Source organism: Coturnix japonica, chromosome 1 (assembly GCF_001577835.2).
Source record: "Coturnix japonica isolate 7356 chromosome 1, Coturnix japonica 2.1, whole genome shotgun sequence".
In the NCBI taxonomy this organism is placed as follows: Eukaryota; Metazoa; Chordata; class Aves; order Galliformes; family Phasianidae; genus Coturnix; species Coturnix japonica.
In genome coordinates, this window is record NC_029516.1 from 63,198,399 (window position 1) to 63,225,318 (window position 26,920).

At 40.9% G+C, this 26,920-nt stretch overlaps 1 protein-coding gene across 4 annotated transcripts in view; it reads right to left on the minus strand.

Annotated features, from left to right (window-relative positions):
• The window catches only part of SCUBE1 (signal peptide, CUB domain and EGF like domain containing 1), a 201,089-nt gene extending 175,811 nt beyond the window's left edge, over positions 1-25,278 (minus strand). For 3 of the 4 annotated variants that reach the window (XM_015869933.2, XM_015869923.2, XM_015869913.2), the window contains exons 1-2: positions 25,092-25,277; positions 22,644-22,766 (exon numbers count right to left, since the gene is read on the minus strand). In XM_015869933.2, coding sequence (XP_015725419.1) covers positions 22,644-22,766; positions 25,092-25,179 — 211 coding nt within the window. In that variant the 5' untranslated portion in view covers positions 25,180-25,277. Of the gene's footprint in view, positions 1-22,643; positions 22,767-25,091 lie in introns of all 4 variants that reach the window. The other variant, XM_015869916.2, reaches the window with a different exon arrangement.
• Positions 25,279-26,920: the final 1,642 nt, after the last annotated feature.

The following is a 26,920-nucleotide window of genomic DNA, read 5'->3' on the forward strand; positions in this document are numbered from 1 at the left end:
TCCCAGACTTAATGAAGCCAGTTGCCATTCATTAAGTTTTTCAGTGTCCAAAAATCCTAACAACATGTACAACATAATTTATTTGTCAGCACGGCTACAGATCATTATGGGCAAAGCCACTTAAATCAAAGGAAACGTCTGTGTGGAACTGACAAAGTTTGGATTGGTGTCACAGCTAAGCTGCTGGAGAAGCCTTAGGGCTATTAGCATGCAAGAGGAAGAATGGCTGAGAGCTGAAAGTCAATGAGCCAAATTCAGCCCTTGGTGTTGTTTTCTACAGATTTCTACAGAAAATGGGAAAGCATGCATTCTAACAACCTTTACCTTGATGGTTATCAAGGACACAGTTTCCAAAAGTCACCATGCAGCAGCGCTTCAAAACAGGGGTAGGGATGGGTAAAATATGGGTTCATTTGAAAGTATTTCGAGATGACTAATATAAGGAAGGATCTGGAGTTAATTTAGTAAACACAAATTACAATTGACTTTGAAAGGAATAATTTATGTGCTTGGACATTTTAAAATAAATAGCCAAAGGAAGCTGTCTACTCACATCAATTTTTTCTGAATTAGAGAACCATGAACAAAACTTAGCATACAGGTATATTACAAAGCTGACGGGTATTTCCTAAAGAGTTAGGTCCATAAAACAGTTAGAAAAACAAATATTAAATTCCTTGTTAGCATATCTCAACAGATAAATTCGTGTATTTATTTAAAGTCTAAAGAGAAAATATTTCTGTTTTTATCTTCATCTGTTCATTTTGCTCCTTTAAGCTAAACACTGCCAAAGGGACATTATGGAGGTATTTAGTAACATCATATTTAAAGTCTTGCCCCATGAGAGCTTGCAGTCCACCTCTTTTACCTACAGAGGACAAAAAGTTCCACTTGCAGAACTCTGTATAATCAGTCATCTTGCACATTCTACTGTTCTGCAGTTACACGTGTTGTCTGCTTATCCAGAACTGGTATGCAGCAAAGGACAGTGCAAAATGCTGGAACACTTATTTCCATGTGGTAACATTTTGCACTTTTAATGGCTTCCCTCTTGAAAGGCCTTCAAGAATTTTTATGGATTCATTACTGAGTTTTGGTCACTGTTTCTCTCAGGACTAAATCAGCATCTTCACTTCCACAAATAATAAGAAAAATAGGCTCCAGATACCACACAATTAAGAACAGAGTAGAAGGAGAGTGAGAGCTGTTTTTCCTCACTGTGTGGTTTTATGCAAGCTTGTTTTCAGATGCTGGGAAAAGAAGTGACCTTGTAGTATCTAGAGGTGACATGCTCAGAGGTGAAATCCCAGCCCAACAGAAGTCGAGGCATTTTTTTCACTAGCTTTATGGAGACAGGAAGATATGTTTCCTAAGACTCACAGTAAAGAGATACCAGAGATGGAATCAGTACTTAATTATCTTGTTCCCGCTTCCAAATTCAGAAGCATCAGCAACATAGCATCAAGAGTGTTACTTTACTTTTAAGGAAACAGGCAGTTATGAAGTATGTGCAAACAGACAAGAATGCAAACATCAAATCCTGAACCATAATCAGATCAGCATCTTACTTATTTTAATGGCATTTGCAGTCCCCAAACTAAATGATTAAAAAAAACCCAAAACCCAACATGGAAGTATTTGTATACACTCTGATACTTTGGCAGATCTTGTATTTAATATACTTTCAGCAGTTACACACACCCTGGATAACCTGAAATATTTAAGGCATTTGTATTTCATACATCAAGTTGTACTATCCTTAATGAGGGAACCACTTCCAAATCTGAGGACCAGAAAGAAAATCTCACACAGGTTAAGGTCTGTTTCAGTTAAGCACAATGCAAACTTGCCAAAAATTCAGCTCTGCCTGGAAAATGTCCAACCAGAGCGATAGTACTAAAATGATTAGATTCTCAAAGAGTTTATCAACAGCAAATTTCCACATGTTAAAAAATTACTTGAACTTCCAGTGTTCTGCTCTTAACATTTGCAATAGTTGACTCAGGTAGGGGTTTGAAGAATCAATGAGGAAAATGTCGCTAATTCCATTCAAGCTGACCTGACCTGCTGATGCTCTGCTTCCCTCTGTTATTTCTGTGACAGCTGAACTGGCATCCTGTTCTAAGTCCAAATCTCAAGAAAAAATAATGAAATAACAAGAAACAAGAAAATGTAATTCATGCCAATTCTTCCTTCGCCAAACAAAACCTTCACCTTAGTGAAATCCATTTCCAAAAACCGCTTACCATAAAAAGCTTCCTAAATCACTTCTGGCCATAAGAGAAAACCAATTAAAATCTATCATTTATTACATCCTGAGATACTTTTTTTATACTCATAAATGCTAACATCTTTATTCTTCAGATGTTGTGACCTTCAAAACATTACGATCTAATGAATCAAAAAGGAACACACAGTGAAGTTTTTATGGCTTGCAGGTTGTCATGATATTTTCAAGATGCTTGTGCCCAAGAAAACTGTAAAATTTGATAGCCATTAGGACTACTCTAAGAGCCAAGGTCAAGGGTGAGCGGGATGGGAATGGGGTAAAAGCAAAGTAAGTAGCTTGATGTTTCTCAGCACCGAAAAGAAATAATAGAACAGGTACAATAGGTTGATTAATATGAAGGGCTTTTTTCCCCAGCATAAATCTCTCGAGAGCCCTTCCACTAAAAGTATTGTCCTCCCAATGTTTTTCCCATTAGTGCATTCAGAAAGAAACAAAAAATAAACCCAGTTTTACAACTTTCTTCAAGAATGTCACAAAGCTCTATTTTCCAGTATAAAAAACAGCAACAAAATGAAAATGTCATGCCCATTGAATGGAGATGGTTTGGATGCAATCTGTGGCATTGTTGGGTGTTTTTCTGGAAGCCATGTCACCCAGTTCCTGGAAAATATTAAGCACTCCATTGCAGTTTGACTTGCTTTCTTCTTTAGGTGTAGGCTGGGCATAAAATTCATCATACTTTATATCTTGTTAAAGTTCTTGTCCAAAAGAGGAGGAAGGGAAACGAATACAAAACAAAATTATGCAAGTGTATGCCCAGATGGTTAAACCATACCAAACATATATTTTTTACACTGCAAACAGCCTCAAATTATCTTGCCTAAAACATTTAATAAGTGCTTGGAAGACAGATAAAACATAAGCCAACTTATCACCGACTGTAGGCTGCAACTGTTTAAATATTCATTTATTATATTTTTCTCTAATCACAATTCTTATCTATCTCTGTACTTAGAGAGGGCATAGACAACTTCTGCAGATCCTTCTTTTGTTCCGTGTCTGATTTCTTTCCTATTATTACACTGATCAAAGGAATTTATTAGAAGCCACAAAGAGTAAGGAAGGCCTTAGTAGGGTCACCTTCCCTCCCTGGGGAGGATTTGGACTGACTGATTTGGGGAAAAAGCAGACCAGAAGCTTACAGACATGCATGCATTCTCTGAAGATGCAAGATCAGGCCCCCAGCACTATAAGCAGAGCTCCACTAACCCAACTCACGGTGTTAAATGGAACAAGGCAGTAGACCGTGGAAATGCAAATGTTCTACAATAGCTGAATGCTTACAATCTACACGTACATCTGGATGATGAATGTCCATCACATTATTTATTGATAAGAAATGCAATCTCTGGAGACTCCATTCCTCACATTTTTCATAAATTCACTTTCCCCTTCACAGTTTCTTCTCTTTATTCTGCATTTCCCTCCTTAAAATCCCACCTCAATAAGTTAGAAGAAATTTTTTAGTAGCTGGAGATTTTAACACCGAAACTTCACCTCTGGGCATCGGATTTGGTAAGCCCATCAAACTGAGAGCAGACAAAAGACTCTCCCCTTTGATTCATTCTTCTAAAATGCCTGCAGTTTGGGACAGGTACTTAAGAGCACCTGTACTTTACCCACTGAAAGTTATCACTGAAGTATGGAGGACTAAAAATTGCTTTTTTTTTTTTTTTTTTTTAAAGGAATATGTAGTGAAGGCTCAGATTCTGCATGCATCTGATGCAATTTGCTGGCCACATAAATATGTTTTATGGAGGTGTACTTCACACTCCTGGATCAGCAGTGATCAGGATATCAAACAAATATCATGGACTAGTCTTCATTTAGGACTGTTATGGTTTTGTAATTTTGTAATTTTGTTATCAGTATTACACATCATAACATCATGTAAAGCATGGATAATTTTACCGAATGTGCAGCTCACAGAAGAAGACTACATATCCCAGAGAACATCATGGTCAGGGATAAGTCACGGGACCAGGACACTATATAATCTCACTCCCAGGCTGGACTGATCTCTCTTGAATCCTGGCAGCCAGGGGGGAGCGTGTGGGAGCCTTCCAGCCATTTCGCCTAGAGTTACAGTAGGCCTCTCGGTTTTGGCACTCATTCTCTCTCCTACTTTGCTTGATTTCGTTAGCTTTAATTTCAATTATATTGTATTATATTGTGTTATCCTGTATTTCAATATAGTATTTAGTAAATAAGTGTGCCTCCTTAGAATCGTTGCCGCTGTTTTCTTTTCCCTTTCCCTTTTTCCCTTTCCTTTTGGGCAGCGGCTCTGCGGGCCAGCTGTCCCCCTGTCACGCGTGCAGGTAGATTTTTGCTTAACCCATGACAAGGACTTACTTTGTAGAGTTCTTGACTGCTTAACCCATTAAGTTTTCCTACTGCATTAACATTAGCATTTTAAACGCTTTTTGCTAAGAATGACTTTTAGGGGTCTAAAGTGTTTTTACAGCTACAGTTGTCTATGGGGGAAAAAAAGATAGTAATTAAGCAGAGTTCTTTCTTTAGATCAAATACATTTTCTATCCGTATACTTGAGCATAATCACCATGTGATATTTGTCATCCTAATCAACACAGATCTGGGACCATTCCAGCCCCATTCATGGTTAATTAAAGCAGTTTTCTAGATAAAAACAAAAGCACTATCATCCTGCACTAGGTATCTTGAACTCCTGATTACAGTTTTCTGTGGTTTGACATTTTTCTTAATTGATATTTAAACAGATTGGTTACAAGTTCTTTGAGCTGCAAGTGAGATACCCGAATAAAGATGGATACCTGCAGAGAACATAACATTTTAGAGTCTATCTTTATTTAGTAGCTGCCGTGCCCAACAAGCTCAAGCAGAGAGATTTCCTGTTCACAAGCTGCTATGAATGTGAAACATGACATTTGACAGCATTTTTCCCACCACTTCTAAATCACAGACATTTCCATCACAATTCCCTCTTTTAATATAATGGCAAATGTTTGCTTCCATATCTAATCCTGCAAGTTCTTGGAGATCAAATGGCAGAATACTGTCATGTGCCTGACGGCCACAACTGGTTTGTATACATCCTAACAGTAACAGATTCAGTAAATCACACTAGAATGTTATTCCTAGATCTTCATATTGAAATATGCATCTAAAAACGTTGAGGAAGATGTTTAAAACTGTGAAACTAGTTGATTTGTACTGACACCTTCCATTTTTTTTCCAACCCCTCTGAGCACTTCCCTCATTTGCCTGTTGTTTACTTCCAGCATTCCTTTGCATTTCATTTTTAAATTTCAGTCCACTGGCAGAAAGAAACAATCCCAAACCTCAACTCTGAATTGGATTCTCTTACTACCAGTCACTGGATGAATATTAACTTATTTCCCAAGGACCTTCACGCCCAAGAACAGAAGGCAGCTATTCCCCCTTGCTTATTTCAGAGTCAGTGGCAGCACTCATTGCGTAAAATAGAAGACTTATTGATAACATGCAGCTCATGCTTCATTTGTTCCTGGCAGATTAACAGCTGGGCTGAGACAGCTAAGGCCACAAGTGGTATGAGAGGCTACACAACTTGCAGTTTTCAACCTTCTTGGATTTGAGATTACGTGTTCCAGCAGAGATGTCAATCTCTGTATAGCAAAGTTATGTCTTCTGAGCAGGTCCTACAGTTTCACATGATTTATTCCATAGATGCTTTAGTGCTACGAAGGTCAACAGGATGGTAAAACAGCTACAATAAAGAACCTACTGAAAATAAGAATATGGATGGTTCATTAAACTCAATGAAACAGAAGATCCTCATATCTTAAGACTTCAGAATAAATTCACTGAGTAGTGCATTAATGCCTGCAATTTGAGTAACTTACAATATGAATCATTTTCTATTCCAGTTTTCTTATAATGGTAATGGGGATTTCCTATTTTCCTTCTCTTTTCTATCGTGTTGTGCATTGAGTATGCTTTTCAAAAACAATTTCAGTTTTCTAGCCCAGATACAGATGTGTTGTCTGCATATAATTTATGCTTTCATAAGAATGGTAAGTATTGATTTGTTTGTTTGTTTTTAAGAGTCCCTTGTGGGACTGGGGATACTCAGTATTCTTCAGCAACAAAATCAAGTAAAATTACTCAAGATGACAGAACAACTAGAACTGACTACTTTATACAATTATGTATTCACTTCAAAAGGATCTTCGAAGACTATACAGAACAGGAACAAGATCAAAGATCTACTTTTTTCTGAAGACCTGATATTGACTTACAAACTGCTCAAGCCAACAGTCTTGGGTGTACAGACCAAACGCCTTCCATTTCTTTCAGAAGAGTTGCAACTGTTTTATTTTCAAAACAATGTTACATTCATGCAATTTTTGGATTCAAGTTTTTTATTCCTGAAACCCAGCATCCCATCCTACTGATACATACTGGCAGTTCTAAAACTTCATTCACAGAAGGAATTCATCAGATAAGATGTAGGCTCTCCTTCTTATAAGCTGTTCAGAAATAAAATTCTGTGAGCCATAGCTCTACTTATAACCAGAGATAGATATTAATAGAGATAATCTGAAAACCTGTGGCAAACAGCTATTTTTAATTATTTTAACCTATTTATGAGCAACAATCATCTAGACACAGATCTACAGATACCGACCAACAGCACAGAAGCCCATCAGCTCTTCCCATCATTATCCTTTACAGGCTCATCAAAACATTGCCTAGAATTGCTGGCTAATAGAGAAGTAAGCAAGAACAGGGGCTCTCTGAGAAGGAGCTAATGGAGCTACACATTTCCCTTTCCCTGGCACGCAGATGTGAGGGTTAGATGAGGCCAGGGCAGGCTGTACAAACACATATTTCATAGCAAAGAAAGTCCAGGTAAAGTAGTAAGGAGGAAATTTAAAATTCAACACTGAAAAACACCATTGCTGACTGTGAATCAAATATTTTAAGTCAGAAACTGTGCATGCATATAATGTTTGGACATGAAAGAAAGAAAGACACAAAGAAAGAAAGGAAGAAAGACACAAAGAAAGAAAGAAAAAAGGAGAGAAAGAAAGAGAGAGAAAGATAGAGCAAGTAGATGTAGTAACTAGCTCAGCCAAGAAATATATTATTTTTGTTCAGTTATTCAAATGCTCTGTACCAGAAAGCACCCAGGATTCATGGCTCTTTTAAGGCTACTCACTGGAAAAAAAGAAAAAAGAAACTGAGAAACAGAAATAGTAACATGGACATTCACTGAGAATTGAAGATGGCTTTTATTCATAGCTGGACATTTTGCTTTTATAAATTTATATATTTGCTTACTTTGGGGAAGATGCTAGGCAAAAGAACCAAAGAAGGCCCAAAACGTCTGTGCAGCATACAAGTAGGCACTACACATTTTTCAGATCATGCAATAGAAAGCCAAGGAGCCTAACAGCACTTCCCTCTTCCCCAGCAGTAGAGGGATAAAAGAAAGTTAGTACAAATGTTAGTTAAGTCTGGTAGAGCAATATTCTCAGTACTCTCATATAGACTATTTATTGTAAAATGCCACTTAAAGTATGGCACTTTCACTATGCACAGGTAAGAAGGAAACAGCAATCTCTTGACTAAAGACTTGATAAACAACTCAGTAAGCAGACATTTTGTCTTTAAACTGGACAATACATCCAATATAAAACTAGATTAGAGAAGTCACTTCTTTATCTAACTCTGTCCAGCCATCTTAGACGCAAAAGATATTGAAAGATAAATACACAGTAGCTGTGCGGCATGGACGGGAACTGCAGTTATTTGAACCCACTGTAAAGAGCCCCAATTTTACCTTCCTCTAATGGATATAATTTATCAATCCTTGCATACTCCATCAGCACAGGACATGCACTGAGACAGTAGGAGTAATCCTGAAAAATGTTTAAAAGGTGTCCTGAAGATCTGACAACTAAGCAAACAAAAATGGAATTCTGGAAGGCCTGTCCATCTCCGTAACTAGAACAAATGACTTTTCTTACAAGTTCCTTATGGGCACATAAAGGTCTAGCAGGCTAAGTGTAAATTTGAATTTGTAATTTCTATTTAGTTCACACGAGCAGACAACTCACAACTTTTGGAACTAAAAACAAAGCAATTTTTAAAACAGTATTGTCATATTGTCTAGCAGTGCTTTCTGAGATGGATGCTAAAATAAACAGTGAGAGCTTTCGGTTGTAGGGATATTGTTTGTTTGTTTTGTTTTTTTGGATAGGGGACAGTGGAGGATATAACTGTGCTAGAGAGGTGGCAGTATGTTTTAAATTAAAATTTATTTAAAAAGTAGATCAGAAACTGGAAGGCTGAAATTCACGTGGTTGAATGATAACACTACAGCTTAAAAATTCCTTGTCCTGGTCAAATCCAAAGTACAATTAAGTACAGAATGTTTTCCATTAATTTCAGTGGCCATTAAACGTCACAGATGTCAGACTTCTGCACAGATACCATCTGACTTTACACACTCCACACCTGTTAGAAGAAGACCATCATTTTCAAAGTATGATTTATTCGGTCTATTTTTCTCTCCACTAATACAAGGCAAACTCCTGAAGGCATTAAGGAAACTCCTATTTTTCTTCATCAACTATGTAGGGAAAGCAAGGCTATCAGCTTAAGCATACTGGCACGTACTACTGAGATCCACACTTAAACAGACAAATTCCATTGTTTGCTTCTTTCAAATACCCTTGAAATGAGAAGAAATTCTACTAGGATGCTCAGTTGACAAGGTTTAGTTTTTACTGGAAGATAGCTCTCATGAATGAGTACAGTGTAAAGCCCATAATCAACTGCCTGAACACAATCTAAATGCTAAAACAAATGAATTATAGAATATATTATCAGAGGTTGCAGTTAAATTCTTAGCACACCATTTAATTTGAGTGACTGACAAGCATTCACTTGAGGATGAAGGAAAGCAGTAAGCTAATATTTAGACTAATTCACACCTTTGTTTTGTCATTTGTGACCCCAGAAAACTTTTTCAACCAAGGGCAGCAACATGTTTTTAAATAACAACAGAAAAAAGTAAACTCCCCACCAACCAAATAATTTTACAGCTAACAGAAGAAACAAAACCACATGGAGGAGATATTTTTAATTAAGTGCAATATAAGGACAATAATGGTACCCAGTCTAAGCAATCATTATCAAAAGACTGCAGCTTTTAAAGATAAGTCATTTCAGCATGGCTTACTGTTTTAAGCTTAAGCTGTTTCTGATTATAAAAGAGAGCTTTTAATTAAGATTAGTAAAGCCTAATTCAAGCTATAATTCAGTTCCTTTAGTTAGCAAATGTCTATTAAAACTGAACAATTAAGGTTAAATGGTTGGAAGCATTTAAAGCACTCCCTCCAGCTTGAAATACTATAATAGAAAAGACCAAGTTGGTGACTAATTCAGACCAGAAGACACATATTTCCATTAGGTTTTATACTTCCTTGTTGATTATAAAGTTTGCTAAAGAATCTATGGGTAAACTAGATTTTCAGTGGAACATAATTTCTTTACACGTTTGTGTATTAAAAGAAAAATAAAACCACAAATCCTTTGACTTGATACAGTATTAAGTTTGCTCCTACTATGGCTTTTCTCCCTTGAGTTTGTATAGTACAGTAATAAAAATATGTACTGTGCTTCCCAGCAGCATATTCCCCCTTTTTATAGTTATGTTCATAATCGGCATAAAGGTTGTGAGGATGTATGTTGTGTGGACTTCTCTCTGGTAAAGGCAGAAATATACTGAGGTTTGTATTACACAAACAGACTTTCAAAGCACTCCTATCAGACCTTTCACCTTTCACAACTTTTTCAAAAACTGAATTTCTTCATGCTTGGTCTCATCATCAAGATCAATTTATTCCAGCAAGTTTGAGCAACATCCGCTTAGCCGACTGGAGGCCTGTACTCCTAAGCACACAACAAGCACCCACACACATTTCTCTCAACCAACAGGACACCCATAATGCTCACATCCAAGCAGCAAACCTTTCAGACACTACCTGAGGTCTCCAGGACTCCCCACAGATGCAAAGATCTTGTTTAATAAAAGAGATAGCATGGTTCAGACACCGGAAGGCCTTTTTCATTAAGCACGAGATGAACAGAATGCACTGTGTGTGGACAGGATCGTTTAGGTGGCTTCACTTACAAACACTAGGATTTTCTGCAGTGAATGACAACTTCACTGAAAACATGCTGGTCCTTCAGAAAGTATCCCCTTCAGACAGACCTCCATCCCTTACATCCAGGCTCTTCCTAGCTGAGGCAATGTATCAGGTAATCTTAGTCAGAACAAAGATTGATATAATCTTCCCGCTGCCAAGCAGGCTATAGCAACTGCCTTCTACCTTCCTTACAGATCACAAAACACTTGTCTCAAAACCTCCTAAAGCTACCACCAGCGTCCAATCATAGCATCAATATTAATGGTAATGACTAAAAACCTTCCACTTTCAAACTGTACAGGAATGTGTTCTTATTAACTTTCTTCTACTTGGATACAAGCTGACACACAACTGCACAAGTTGGGAGCTCCTCAGGATACTTAAATACATTCCTGACATAAAGAGATATAACATTACGAAGTGTTACCTCTGCCTTACCACTGCTTTTCCCTGACCTTTCTAGAACCCTTTCAGCATTATGTTTCATAGCTCCAGTTAACAATAAAGGATTTCTGAATGAATACAGGCACACATGGGTATTCCTATGTGAACACACACTCACTCTTGTTGCACAAAGCCCAGCAAAAGCACTCAGAGATGTGCTTAAGAAACTTTTACATTAACTCAAGTTATGTGAATAAGCTATTGCAGAAAATGGATGCAATTGCTGCTGGCATTCAAAACAGATTTGTGTGTATTCCCTGTTCAGGGAACAAAGCCTTGTTGGGTTTTGCTTTATGAAACCACATGCAACACAATCAAATGATTTTGTTTTTTATGAAGTTCACACATATCCTTGAAGAGAAAGAATGTTTAAAAGATCTAAAAGAAACAGTGAAATGATGTAAAGCACTGGAGGCACAAAGAACACAATTTTTATTTAGGTTTAGAAGTAACTATTAACATAAAACTTAAGTGACAACACTTTGGATTTTATCCGTGCCACAAAAAAGCAGTTTTTTTCTTGTCAGCTGGAATGGTTAATCATATTATAAACAAAAATCTGAGGGAGTTGTTTTTATTGTTTAAGCTCTTGAGAGAACTGTAATAGAAAACTTCTTCCATTCTGAAGCCATAATCTCCTTAGATCTTAAACTATTTGCATGCAGAATAAGCTGCTTCCATCTTCACATAATTAAACAGTTATACGAAATGAATAAGAGAATTCCCAAGCAAACCATTTTGGTCTACAGGTTTTTATTCCAAGAAAACAGGGTGAGGGTGTCTGTCTGCTCCTGCCACATTTCCTCATTAGCACAGGTCAAAATAGATACAGGTCAGAGAAGCTCCAACAGCCCTCATTCCCCCTCAGTTATTCCTTGCACTCTAAATATGTCCGCATATTCTAGTCTGAGCAGAGGTGAATTTGCTTTGCAAGAAACTCAAGCCAAGCAAAAGCCACAGGGTGCCACTTAAAAAAGCCTAGCACAACAGGCTCTGCCCTCCCATAGGCAAATAGTTCACATTTAGCCCCCATAGTGAAGCAGCTTTATGGCTTTAGATCAGCCTAAATCACAGACCAGGCAGTACTGCCTTTGTCCAGTGTGTTTGATTACACTTGGGAAAATCCATTAGCAGTAGGAACTAGAAGCAATCAGCTCCAAGCACGTGCCTATATGGTTTATGGTGTACCAAGACCATTACTGAGGATCAGGTGAAGTGTACCACTACACAAGCAACAACCAGAATGGTTTAAGCAAAAGCAATTGTAGGAGGAAAGAGGTGGAAAGAAGCACTTTGATAATTTTAATCTGCAGACAGGTTGGAATACGTAACAAAAGCATGAATTTCTGAATAAACTCAGAAGTCGGTGCTTCGTAGGTAAAATTAGACAAATATCTCCAAATCATGGTTGTTATGGAGTTTTAAGTTTAGCAAACAGAGGAAAAATGCAAAAAGAATAAAAACATAATTCGACTGGGCAAAATTCACTAACGTATCTAGAGGTATCACATCAGATATCAATTTCCTCCTGCACACACGCTGCCAAAAAACTTAAATGTGTATCACCCATACCCCCCATTCAGGATAACCCACTTCAGACATGTCCCCTCTGTGGCAGGGGAGACTATTGCTTCAACAGCAAGTATTTGGAAGCTCCAGCTTCAAATAATGAAATTAGAATGAGGAAATCTAGTGAGATTTTCTTCTGACAGCAACAAGAACTTGAATGCACAGCTGTTACGTATTGTCAGCAATTATAGATACAGAAAACAACTACTCCTACAGCTGTTCCCATTCTCTGGTCCCTGAAATATACTCTCCACAGGCTGCTCTGAAAATAATGCCTCCTATTTATTTCCATGGATACTATATCAGATACAAGGAGCATAATAACACTTGTTTGATAGAGCAAATTCTCAGCTACAAGACACTATTCTTCAACATAATCACCACCTTCAGCTATGCCTTTTTGCCAGCAGTGAATAAGAACTGCATGCCACACTCCTGAAAACCTGTGCTAGCAGAGGTGATCCATTATCACTGACACCACTCCTGAAACACATCACACACCATCTCACTGTTTGTTCTCCAGAAACATTAGAAAGCCTTGGTCAATGGGTGCCATTTTTTCCACTTGGAGGTATTCAGTGACATCTTTGCTTAATGCACACTTCCATGTCAGATGCCATTTTGTCAGACTGCCCCTCTGCTGCCATCTCTCACGTGGCAACAAAATGTAATGGAATACTGATGGGAAGTTTCAACTTCTACTGCCATACCACCACCATCTGCCTCTGATGTCATGGGCCAACCTAATAAAATAAGTGGTGCTACCTTTGGAGGTGTACCACCCTTGTATATCAGAATCCTCTCCAGAACAATAATTAAACACCAAATCAATATTATGCATCACTTTCATATTTTTTCAAGTAAAATTTTGATGTTTTGTGAGCTTGGCACCTTATTAAACATAAGACCAGAGTGCTTCATGCAAATTAATGCATGGGAACAAAAATGGTATGCTGAGTTCAGCAATTTCCAGCTAAGACAGTAACAGATCATTTGTGTAAGAAGATTTATTACAGGAATCAGAACTGGTTATTTCATTCATTTAATATTTCTGATTCTGTCATTGGGGGCTGCACCATAAAAATACATTATCAATAATTACAAAATTGTAGATTTAAATTTGATGTGCTGTCTGTTGGGTGGACAGCACCAAAGAAACTGCTCACATTCTTAGCACTAGGTTCAGCTCCAAAGCACCTGCAAAACAAAGGTCTTACATTAGCCCATTAAATAATCTAAGGACTTGTTTTTTCCTTTTCTTTTTACACTGAAGGAAAAACTGTGATATTTCACACCTGCAGAGAACAGGCACTGCACTAAGTAAAATAAGATGGTATTGCCAATTTAATAAAGCACTTGAAGGGAATTACTTTAAAGGGAAACATCTACTTAAGATTAAGCGCATACTGAATGCTCAAAGCATCTCCACAAAATGACTTGTCAAACTGCAATGTAAATGTAAATGAATCTGATGAGTATCTTAAGAAAGCCCTGAAATTTAATGGGGGAGCAGCTTACAAACTCTATCTTCTGTTTCTTATCTTACAGCTTCATGTCTGTGCCTCAGGAATATCATAGCCTAGATTCTCCTGAAAGCTACATAATGGTAAATGCAAGGCAAGGATGTGATCTGAGCTTCGACAAGGGCAGACTGTGCCTGAGCAACCTGGTGACCTTCTGTGATGGAGTGATAGCATCAGTAGACAAAGGAAGGGCAGCTGATGTCATCAACCTGGACATGTGTAAGGCCTTTGATGTGGTCCCACACCCTTATCTCTAACTTAGAGAAAGATGGATTTGAAGGGTGGACTGTTAAGAGGATATGGAATTGATTGGATGGTTGTAGTCAACAGACCCATATCCAGATGGAGGCTGGTAATGAACTCTCTTGCCTTTTGTTTCAGCCTACATACCACATTTCATTGTCAGTGTAGAATTGCTTATGATGCCATTCTCTAATCCTTTCTCTTCCTTTTTTTTTTTTTTTTAAACTATTTTAAACTAAGTTTTTTTTTAAACTATTATTATTATTATTATTATTATTATTATTATTATTATTATTATTATTATTATTATTATTGCTTCAGTGATATTCTTCACAGTACATCTACTGACTTCAAGAAAAGCACAGTCAAGTGAACAGGAACTCCCTAATCCAGTATGTCAGGAAGGAATAGTATTATTACTTTTTCCAACCAAACACACATGCAGCTTTTCTGCTTTATTTTCCTCCATTCCTGAGCTACTCAGGGCTAGGTGAAAGTGTCTCTGTTATTATGCCTCCCATTCTGGTCTAGAATACAGCTAAAGCTAATGTCATGCATACACAGGCTGTACTCACCATCATCCTCTACAGGTACAAAGACTGTATCCACCACCTGCAAATCCTATTGCCTCTACAATGCCCTGGTGTTATCAGAGAAGACACTACCTGACTCAAATGCAGAGGAAACAAAAAATCCACATCAGTGGAGTATATCTGAGCAAAGATTAGAGAAGTAGCAGAAAATCATTTGCCCACTCCTACCATTTGATTAAAGGCTCCCTGACCACCTCCTGAACCTGTGTAAGTTTAGACTCATAAGAAAGAATGTATATTTTGGTACTGAGATAGACATACGTGCAGACAGACCCTCTAATAAAACAGAAGTTTACAAGTCCATGATTTTGTGAAATGATAGCAAACAGCCAAACAGTTATGTCCTTCCAGTCACCTGCCTGAGAAAAGAGCCTTTGTGGGCTCTGAGACTGATGAAACTTTATAACTATCTTTAAGTTCCCAGAGTACTCAGAGCATCCAGCAGACAGGGAGCTTATAAAGCATTTAGAGAAATGTCCCTGGAAAAAAGCAACCAAACAAATCTTTTTCAAAATCAAGAGTTACATTGAACTCTTCTGAAGAATTAGGCCATATTTCTAGCTGTGTGGTATTTGTTTATGCAAAATATAGTGATATTTGTATCCAAGAAGCATTTCTAGAAGAAAAAAAGAAAGAAGTAGCAAATGTTCTTTTCCTAACTAAAAATGGAAGATTTCCAAACTGGACCACCGGGGGAGCTGTTCACTAAAGCAGCATTATGGGCTGCCAGAAAAGAGCTCTGAGAGGTAGGACAAGCCAGGGAGCAAAGGGAGAAAACAAAGAGTGCGTGTGACACATGGAGACGGATGGCATGGTGAGAAGTTAAACGGGTCGTGCCATCACAGCTAAGGGATTTATTGAGTAAACTGCTAAACTAAATCAGAAAAACAAATCAATCTGAAAGAAAAAAAAGTAATCCAAGGCTCAACCCCGGCCAAAACAAGAGCCCTATTCAAGGAAAAGAGAAAGACTGAAGGAGAAAGGAAGAGTTACCATAAGCTGTTAATTCACTTAGGCTGTAATAAAACCCTGTTTTATTACAGAGTGTTCTCAGGAGTATTTTCTTGCTTGCTACTACATCCCCTAAGAAACTCCATTTCCTGTAGTACTTCAGGAAACTGAAAAGCTGGAAATTAAGTATTAAATGGTACAAGACTGAAAAAAGGACCGAAATGGAGCACAGATACAGAAGACCTCAGAAATGGATACTGGGAGATGTGTCTAAAGTGATACAGTCAAATAAGTGCAATTATTAAGAGAAAAAATATTTACTTACTAGCTCAAATCAAAGAAGCTGGTTTACATTCTACCTCCCCTACTCCTTGACAGCATGTAGCTCTCCATTTTAGAAGCTGCTTTCAACAGTCTCAGCACAAAGGCTTACACAGAGTAAAGTTACTCTCTGTGTGAATAAAATAGGGAAAATCTAACGCTGAAATAAACTTCACAACAAAACTGGAAGGTGGCTTTAGGCTCACATAGGCTGCTGCAAGTCAACAGGATAAAAAAAGACATCACATGCTTCTAGAAGAGATTGCATCGAGACAACATATCCATTATGGAAGGGTGATGTGAATTAATGCTAATGTTAATGTTAACATTAAGTTATTACAGCTGAAAAACTAGAAAGTTCAGCAGATTTGGTACCTAATGTTACCTATGGACCTAAAGAATACTGTACAACCTGTTCAAAGGTAATCAGATTAGTGTGCAAGACTCAAGTACTAAACAGAGATCATGTCACAAAATGGTTATACAGACAATGACAATTCACATAAGGATAGAAATCGAGCATGAAACAATATTAAGGAATAACGCACACACCATATTCCTGTAGCTTTACAGAACAAGCAAAGGGTGTGGATATAAGTGCTCAGAAAAACCTGTGTTTTTCCAATATACATGTAGTGAGATATTACAAATGGATATTACTAGTGGATCTGACCAAACCAGCTTCACAGAACACCTGCTTACAAGCAGTAAGACTATGAACGTAGTGCTAATATTCAGTCTGTAATGTGTCGATATTTTCACAATCATAGAAGATGACCATTACTTGAGGGAATAAACTCACCTTCTGTTGCAATTATCATCAATAAATCAGGAAGAAATCACTGAAGCTGCCTCATTCAGTAGCATCACTGTTATTCCACTGAGTGACGCAGAGAGAATGCAAGCATAAGCACGCTGTAGTGCAGGCCTTGAGTCACGTAAGTTTTAGAAACTGAAGAACAAGAAACAACAGTTATTTACTTCCCATGGGTTCACTGCTAAACAAGATCCACTTAAGGAAGAATTGCTGAGAGTGCATTGATGGGACATGTGGCACTTAAAAGAAATGGGATCATTGCTCCATTTAGAAGAAAGACATCCAGAAGCCCTGTGCTTACTTATTCCTCCAGATAGGAGGAAGCTTCGGAGCAAGAGACTGCACTGAAAGCTGATAAAAGAACTCTGAAGTGTTCTGTGCTACTGTCAGGCTGATTCAGATGAGCTCTGTGACAATATTTGGATTCATCTTTGAAGAGCAAGGGAAAAATACAACAGATATTCAAAAGAAGGAAGTACAATTAAAACCCTATGAGTGAGACCAGCTTTTTAAGATAGATAAAATGAGTGAAAAAGAGCATTGTTCTTACAATTTTAGTAAGTCAACTCTGGAGAAATAATCATAAGTATTCAAATAAGAGTGATGAAGAAATATATTTTACATATGTTTTTCCAATTGCTAAGATTTATTTAGAATCCCTTACAGATAGATCTAACAAATGAATTATAAGAAGAAATTTGGTCTCACACCCACGGCATTACTGAAGATGATAAGGAGAGTTTATCTATCTTGTTTCTGATACTTTATAAATGGAATTAACTACTCATTTTAAACTTTAGCATATTGCTGTGAACACCATGAGTAGTTTAAATTCTGTCTGCACCTTCAGCATGAAGATAGAGTTGAGTGTGACAGTCCAAAAAAATCTCAAACATTTACTCACATAAAAAATTTGCTACCCTGCAGTTTCTACTATCTTAGAATTACTAGTTCCAAAGATGATGGCCTTTGGTTATCAATTCTGAGATAACCTTTACAGTACTCCCTGCTCTTCTGTTTGAAACAACAGATTGTGTCAAAGCCAACACCAAATGTCACAGAACATTATTGGAAATAGTAAGACCTAGGTATATAAACACAAGTGTTTTTCTAGGCATTGCATTGAGTATTTCCACTGTATACAGACAAACATTAGGAACTATTGCACTAGTTTCAGTGAGCAATATATCAGCCCTGGATGTGGAGAAGCACTACTAGATTGCTTAGCTGATTATTCCCCAGATGACTCCTTCAGCCCTTAGATGAACACAGGTGTTCAGAATGGACAATGAATACACATTAACAAACAGACATATGCAGAACATAACATGCTGTGCTTAAAACCAGTGAGCTCCTATCATCAGACTAAACAAGAGTAACAGCTCCCTTTGCATACTACCATGACCTGTTCACCTGGAATGACCACTTACGGTAAGGAAGGGACTGCAAGTATATCAAGAGATAACAAACAAACATGACTAAAACTGTACAGGCATACCCAATTACCAATCACACAGAACGAGGCTGATAGCAAAAACTTCCAAAACAAACAGTAAGCTAGAAATCAGCCTCTTGAGGCAGACTCCCACAAGATGTTTTGACGTGGTAGATATTTTGCCCTCAGTGCCCATCAGCAACACCATGAACTTCACGATGGAGAAAGGTTATAGCTGAAAGATTCCATTCAGCGAGTGAACTCTTCTGTGCAGAGTTCAAGAAGATGACAACTGTGTAAAATCAAGTACAATAACAGAAATAATTACACTAATACTATGAAGACAGCAGAAAAACCATAACAAGAGGAAAATATTACTCAATAAGGGAAAGGTCATGGCAGAGTTTTACAACCGAGAAGCAAAAGGGCACAGTAAAAATCTTCAGGAAAAAAAACACACATCCGCCCAATCATTTCCTCTATGTAGAGGGTCCCATCTCTAAGGTATCACCCAAAAGAGAAAGAAACTACAGCTCGAGTAACTCACTGAAATCATCATCAGTATGCTGGGGGAAGAAAGAAATTAAAACAGAGAACCTGCACAAAACATTAACTGGATATAAAATGGGCACAGATAAACATCAACTAGAAATCATAGTTTTTTAACCACAAGTGGCATGAGCATTTGGTAGTGGGAGCAAAAAACTAACCAGGTTTAAGAACTATACCCTTTCATAGGTTGATCAACAATAGAGCTACCTATAACAGCAAACATGTAACAATGACCTCAGGGACAGAGGAGGCCCTCTCAAAGTGTAGGATATTCCAGGGTTTAGAATAACCTTCTGGATTTTTCCATTTTTTCAACATAATTTTCCAGCTGACAACTTCAGTGAGATACTGACTTGAGTGGAGACCAAAAGTTAAATTAGAGAAGATAAGGCCACTGTGTTGGAGACATTGATTAAAGCCTTAACAAAGATGCCCAAAGGTAACAGTTGATCTGTCAGTGCCACAGACACTAAACTAGTTTCAGTTTATATGACATAGATTCTGTATGTTGAATAAAAACAAGCAGCTGAAAGTAAATTGTTTTTTTAAAAGACTACCTGGGTTAGACACACTATTCTGTCCCATGGAAGTGCCAGCCAGAGAATTTGTGGTCAAAGGATATTGATATATTATATGATAAGAGGAAAGTATTATTGTGGCAACGCTGACCACACAGCTTGAGAAAAGCATAGCAGATAGGGTATTAAACAGCAACAACTACAACAACAACAAAAACACCCACAAACATAACCTGAAAGCTACAAAGGGAAGCAAGAAACGGGACACAGTAGGAATTAGCAACTCTTCTGTCAAGACAAACAACTGTACTCTGAAGAAAGAAACTCTTCAGATGGATCAAGCAGACGAGGCTACCTATCACAGTACTCACCTCCAGAGAGAGAAAATAAGAAAGAAAAAGATAGGGTAGATGTAGAAACTGAGAAGTCATCCCTGGTTATCAGAAACTGTGGAAAAACCCAGTCCAAAGGACATTCTGGAAGAAATGCAAAGCCCAGGAACAAATTCTCTGTTAAAATAATTTAACAGTCAAGAAAATGTTTCATTTCAAGTATAAATGTTGCTACTGATCTCCATTTGTCCTCGAAAGAACATTACTATTTTGTGTATTCCTTCCTACCCTTTGGGTCAGAGCAGCAAAATACACACACAGTACTGCACAAGGAGCTAGGCTTTGTATTTCCAATCACAACAGAGGCACACATTAGCCTTAAGGTCCCATCTTTTAAACCATTTGTCTTCTCCGAATAACAAAAAGTATAAATAAATGCATACAAATACACAAAATACACATTCATGTTCCAGACATATTTGATTATGTGCTACACTGCTCTTACAAAGCTTAAAAAACCACCCAAATCATCTCAGCTCCTGTATTCTATTCTGTTCTCCAAAAACTGATTTTGAATGAAGTAAAATTTAAGACTGATCTTTAAGGTAAGTTAACATGCACACCTTTCTACATTCATTCTAATATCTCAGTAGATGCTAATAAAACTTAGAAAACCCTCTCCTCCTCTCCCCCCCTTCCCCAATCCCCCCCCAATTTTAGATTGAACGTGATCATACAGAGTCATTCCTTAATGCTGACTTCAGCACACAAACTGTTTTTCTGTTTGTTTAACATAACCTGGCTATAAGGGACAGCCTGCACTATGGGGGAGTTAGTTATGCCATAACCAGCGCTCTCTTGATGTAAAGCAGTACAGTAGTTTCCTATAGATGCCAGCAAGAACTTGGTTAAAATGGCATGTAATCTTTACAAAATACATCCTTTTCTCATAGGTGACTAACAAGAAATCTTGTTTAGAAAAGCTTTGTAATGAAGTTCCAGCATTTTCATCTAATGACCCAGCTTTGCTACTGGCATGATGAAAGCTGTTTGATGTATAACAAGCATGGTCACTTCTATCTTAAAAGATAATTTATAAAGGCTGATTACTTGTGTAGTCTTGTAACGGAACATTAAACCTCAATCCATACACTGCCAGACTGTTTATTTCTGTTGGTTTGGAGCACTTGACCTTCAGATGCAAAATAAACCCACGCTACATGAACAGCAGACCTGAGGAAGATCTTAGGTCTGCTACTGGCTTGTGCAACTCTTCCTTCATCTCTGTGATTTTAAGAAAGACATAAATCATACAAATATTTGTCTGCCACTGAAGGTGCATTACTTCAGTAACGTATTTTCAAACTGCTCTGGGATCAAATTGAAAGGGACTACATAAGTAACCTACAACAAGCTCCTGAAAGGAAGCTGACAAGCTTTCTGCTTGTCCAAAAGTCTCATATTCATCACTGACTTTAGATACAAAGATGACGCAAAATCTTCAGAACCATTTCCATAAGAAAAGTTGTGTATCACACAGAGTAATATCTGATTTAAACACCTTACATTAATTTACCAGATTAATGCTGAACAATTCAATGTCCACACAGAATGCACCACAGCCTGTTCCAGCTTACTGTACTTATTAAGCTTGTCAAATACCAGAAGTCACCAGATACAGCAATATGACATCAGCCACAGAAATGGCACGATTCCATACATCATTCTGCAGGGATATATGAATGTTACTACTTACAGAATTCTTCTTTCTTTTTTAAAATGCACCAAAACAAATCAGGCATAAATAAATTTATACAGTAAGCAAGCAGGAGTACAATCCAGGTCTACTACTGAACAGCTCTGAACAGACAAGTAGTTAAAACTTAAAGAAACTTCGGATGTGGAAAACCATTGCAATGAGAAGTATGAGTATACTGCAACCCCCCTGCAGCTGCGGCCCTAAGTACAATTTTGCTGCATAGAGTTCTTTCCCTGGAAGAGATGAATAGGGGACGAAAGTGGTGCTGAATGATTATTCTAACTGCTAGCAAGAAGGAAAACCGGGCTTCCAAATGAACAGCACCTCAGACACACTGCAGCAACAAGAGGTGAGCAGTAGGGATGGACCTCTGTCAGTTTAACCCCAAGAAAAAAAAAACATACAACAACCAAACAAATGCTCTATAAGGGCTCTGGAACAAACACTTTGGAAGTCCACGGGGAATAAAATGTGGTCTCTGAGTTTGGTATACTTAGGAAAGTCACATCTACATCTTTAGTCTTTTTTATAGACTGGCCACATATGTTTTGAAAAAGATTCAGTCTGCAGCAGAGAGTTGGAAGAATTTATAGAGCTGCTGAGCATTTACAAGTGGAAAAACATTACCATCTCACATTTTCTATTTGTATGGCATTCTGCAGCAATTATCACAGCCTGTCTTTCCACTAGAGGATAATCTCTCTGCTGAGGACCAGATGACATGGCCATTGGTGAAGCTGCACAGAAAAATCCCACCGTGATGGGCCCAAGGGAACATGGTGTGAGCTTCCTGTGCCTGAGGGAACTGGGGAGAGCTGCATTATCTCCACTGGTCCAGGCAGGAGCATCACTAAGGAATGGTGCTCCTTATTGTTATTATTTCTTTTTTTATTATTATTTTCCTTCCCCCAGATAGGCTGGAAGACACCACCGTTTGTGATGGAGGACAATTAGCAAAAGTAGCAGGGAGATACTTGCCAATAAACACCGAGATTTGAGGTTAAGCAGCTGTAAATCTGCATTAATCGTGCCAGGAATTCAGCTATTTACAAAAGCTTTTAAAGAGCAAATAAATAAGAGAGGGTAGAGATGGGAAGGGAGCCCAGCTACCCTTACCTTCGCATTGTTTCCCTTCACCCTTATAGCCCGGCTTGCAGATGCATTTGTAGGATTTTGGTGTGTTTTGGCAAATGGCATCGATGTGACAGTCATCTGTAGCTTCTGCGCACTCATCAACATCTGGAATACAGAATAAAGCCACGAAAACATGAGACCTGAGACAGGAACACATGTAGAAGCTGCTCACTCACCTGTCTTCTTAGTGCCATCCTAAAAGTGAGAGCATCTAAACTGACATAATCAAACAAACCAGTGAGTTACTCTCCCTAAGTCTAAGCACTGGCTTTTTCCCTCCAGCAAATTAGGGGGGTCTGTCCCACGTTTCTGTATTAAAACAAAAATCATTAAACTTACTAGAAATTAGTGCCTGTTGGATAGGTCTGGCAGAAGAGATCTGCATCATGGTTGGATGAAACAAGTGAGAACTTAAATGAGGAGAAGGCAAGCCTATTTGCATACTGTAGCAAATATATGTTAGTTTAGAAAGATACATCCCAATTTATTTCAGCTATGCTGATGGGGCAATAAGAGGAATGAAACACCGAACAGCAAAACTGCCTTCATCCTTTTTTATCAAGCGGCGAAATACGAGTAAATGGTAAACCCTACGTAAGTTAGGTAAGTTAGCGACCTGTACCAGCGTCATCTGCCGAGCATCGCCTGGAAGGGAACGGTTCCGGCAGCCGCTGCCGCCTCTGATGCGGCGAGCTCTGAAAGGGGACCAAAGAGCTTTTCTTACTCTCAGGGGAGGAAGCCTTTACAAACATCTCAGCGGCGGGCATTCGTTTTCTCCCCCGGATTTAAAGAGAAGGGGGAAGGGAGGAGGATGAGAGAGAGGCGAGAGTTGGTAGTCGTGGGAATGTTAATGAAGTGAGCATAGGAGACGAAGAAAAAAAAAGAGCTCCGACCTATTCACGGCCGGGCTGTGCTGTTAACATGGGAACATATACAGCCCTGCTAACCTGCCCTGCCCCCCTGCGGACCCCGTCCCCCTCGACCCCTAGCGAGGGGCCGTCTCGATGGGGGCCCGCCCCGCGCTGCCGGCCCTGCGCCCCTGGCTCCGCTCCGAGCGGCCTCGCTACGGGGATGCAGGCAGAGGAGCCCGTGCCCGGCAGGGGCACAGCGATTGGGAACGGCACGGCACGGCCCGTCCTGAGGCGTCGGGGAGAGGGGAGACGGCTGCTGCGCTGGGAGGGGGCACCCAGAGCGAGACACGTGCAGCTGGTTTCGTGCCAACTGGATGAGCAGATCCCCTCAAAAGGTGCGCCAAAGTCAAGCAGTTTTACTATTAGCTTGAAAACCTAACGCTAATTGTTTAAAGAGCGTTCGCTCAGCCGCTCCCGGCGGTAAAGCGCTTTAGAGACAGCGGGCGCAGTGGGCTCGGTCAGGGCGCAGATACCGCAGCACTGCCGAGAGATGCGGGACGGGCCCCGGCTCCCAGGGGGTAACAGCCCACACCTGGGGGCTGCTCTGGAAAGGAGAGAAGAGTTTCCGCTGCCACACGCAGCGCTGCGTTTTGTCGAGAAACGTGCGGCTGCTGCACGCCCCTTCCTTCTCTCTTGCCCTCTCGGGCCAGTTCAGAATTCGTTGTGGTTTACATGAGTGCGTTCCGAGCGTGCGAGGCTGCTGCCCGGCCCAGACACAGTCCCAGTCAAGCACAAAAAGGATTTGAAAAGAGAGCGAGAGAGAGAGACTGAGAGAAAGCGCTGTTTCACGCTTTTGACTCATTCAAGCGGCCCCACCGCCCATCAGAGCGGCCGGATGACAGCCGCACTCCTCTCACTGCAGCTGGACATCCGAAGCGTGCGGGGACTCAGGGACGCAGCGCGGCAGCAGTGGGACGCAGCCGGGAGAACCACGGAGCCCAAGGGAAGGGCACGGCCCCACGGGACACCCGCGGAGCGTTTCTGGCACTTCACGAACTTCCACACCGCCCCCGTTCATTTTGCTGAGCTTCAAGTCAGTATCACGGGAAAGGGGATTTCTCTGCTCCCCCACCCGTTACCTGTAAGGCTTTTGCGAGCACAACTTTGGGGACCGCACGCACATCTTTAAGAAATTACCGCTGGCTTACAGCATTCCTAGGCAGATTTTTAACATCAGAGCGAAGGCTTGCTATCTGCTACTGAACAGAAGGAGCGCGGCTGCTCAGACATACGGGCTCTCGGGGTTAACGCAGGGAAGCCCCGCGGAGCCCCCGCAGCCAGCTCTCCCCCGCACAGTGCCCGGCGCTCAACGCGGATTCGTCCCACAGGCGCTTCGCTAACTTTGCTCTCACGGTACCTTCCCCGGGAGTCCCCCGGCTCCGGCGTGAGGACGCCTCCAGCAGCGAGGAGCGGCCTCCCCCCGGCACCCCAAAGGGCGGAGAGGCGGGCGAGCGGCCCGGAGCGCTGCGGTGCCCCGGGGACGAGGGCGGGAGACGCCGTACGCGGCGGACTCTCTTACCTGCGCTCCCGCTGCCCGCCGCCAACCTGCCGGCCCAGGAGAGGGCGAAGAGCAAACAGCAGCGCCGCGCAAAGCAAACAGTGCCCATGGTAATGATGCGGTCCCGGACCCCGGTGCCTGTCTGCGGTAAGGGACGCGCTCGCGGCCGGCCGCGCGGAGCCGCCGGCGCTGACGCCCTGACAGCGCCCCGCTGATTCGCCGCGGCTCCCGCGGCGGGGGCGGGGCCGGAGCCTGGGGCGGGCCAGAGAGGGACGCACCGCCCTGGACCCCGGCTCTGCCCTCGGCCCTGGCGGCGCGGTGGGGAGCGGGAGGTCGGCTGGGTGGACCCGACAGGTGGGAGCCCGTGGAGAGCCCTTGGGGCCGGCTGAGGGCCGAAACCCGCGGGGAAGCGGGAGTGATCCCCGTTGGGTTGGGGTTGTTTGGGCGACGAGTGTTTCTGTCACCGCCGCCCCGGAGGAGGAACCCCTCCGTGTTAGACCCAAACGTGAGAAATTCCCCTCCGACGGGGACAGCGTGGCCCTGTAGTCTTCCAGATCGATCGCTTTAAAGGGCTGTAGTAGCTGGCGGACCCGCCGCCAGGACCCACTAGTTAGCGGCCCATAGGAAACAACGCCCGGCACAGCCTCGTTCTGCTCGCTTTCTCCCGCTGCTCGCATGTCCCACTGCAGCATGCCGGCCCGTAAATCGTCCAAAAGCCTGAACAAACGGGAAGGAAATGTAAGAAAGCTGCTTCCCCATCACTAAACGCACTGCTTTTCCCTTCATAAAGCAAGACCCGTTTGCTCTCTGAGTGCCCAAACCGTTGGCTTCGGGCATTCGCACATCCCCCAGGGGTGGGGCGGTGCCACCCCTCAATTCCAGTCCCTTATAGCCGTGTTAACGCAGCGAGGTGCAGAGTGAGTCCCGTGCTGCAGCTTGCCCTGGGTACACAGCAATCCTTCGCGGGTGCCAGCGGGATTACCTGGTACCTTAGAGCTCCACCTAGTGAGCCGTACGGCGCGCTGTAGCTGGAGCGGGCATCTCGATGTCGTGTCGGCTCAGACAGGGACTCTAAACTCCTAACACCGTGTGCCGATCTTCCTTGGAAGGGCCACCTACTTTCAAAGGGTTCGTAAGTATGAGTTTTGGCTGGGTGAAAAACAAGGCTAAGACTTCTTGTTAGATTTCTTCTTTGTTTTGTTAGGAAAACCTCATTTGCCTTGTGATTCCATTTCATTAAACCACGCTCCTTCACTGAGGCAAACTGCCTGAAAAGCTTATTTTTCAGGGAAGAATTCACTTGAGCGGTGTAAAAACGAACGGTCTCAACTTTTCCAGAGTCACCCTGTAATAAAAAGATTTTCTAGAAAAACAAAACACACTCCAGTTGCCCTGGTGACTTTCTTTCTAGCAACCACTGAAAGTGTCCTGTTAAGTTATCCCTACAGGAATGACCACAGTTGTCTTGCATCTTTCCCAGTTCAATGCATTCTGCACATCACTAGCACTACCCATATGGCATTCAGGAAAGAGCCTTCCAATACTTGAAGGGAGCATATAAACAGGAAGGGGGGGTGGCTATTTACTGGTATGGATAGTGATAGGGCAAGGGGGAATGGTTTTAAACTGAGACAGGGGAGGTTTAGGTTAGAGATTAGGAGGAAGTTTTTCACTCAGAGGGTGGAACAGGTTGCCCAAGGAGGCTGTGGATACCCCATCCCTGGAGGCACTCAAGGCCAGGCTGGATGTGGCTCTGGGCAGCCTGGTCTGGTGGTTGGTGACCCTACACATAGCAGGGGGGTTGAAACTAAATAATCACTGTGGTCTCTTTCAATTCAGACCATTCTATG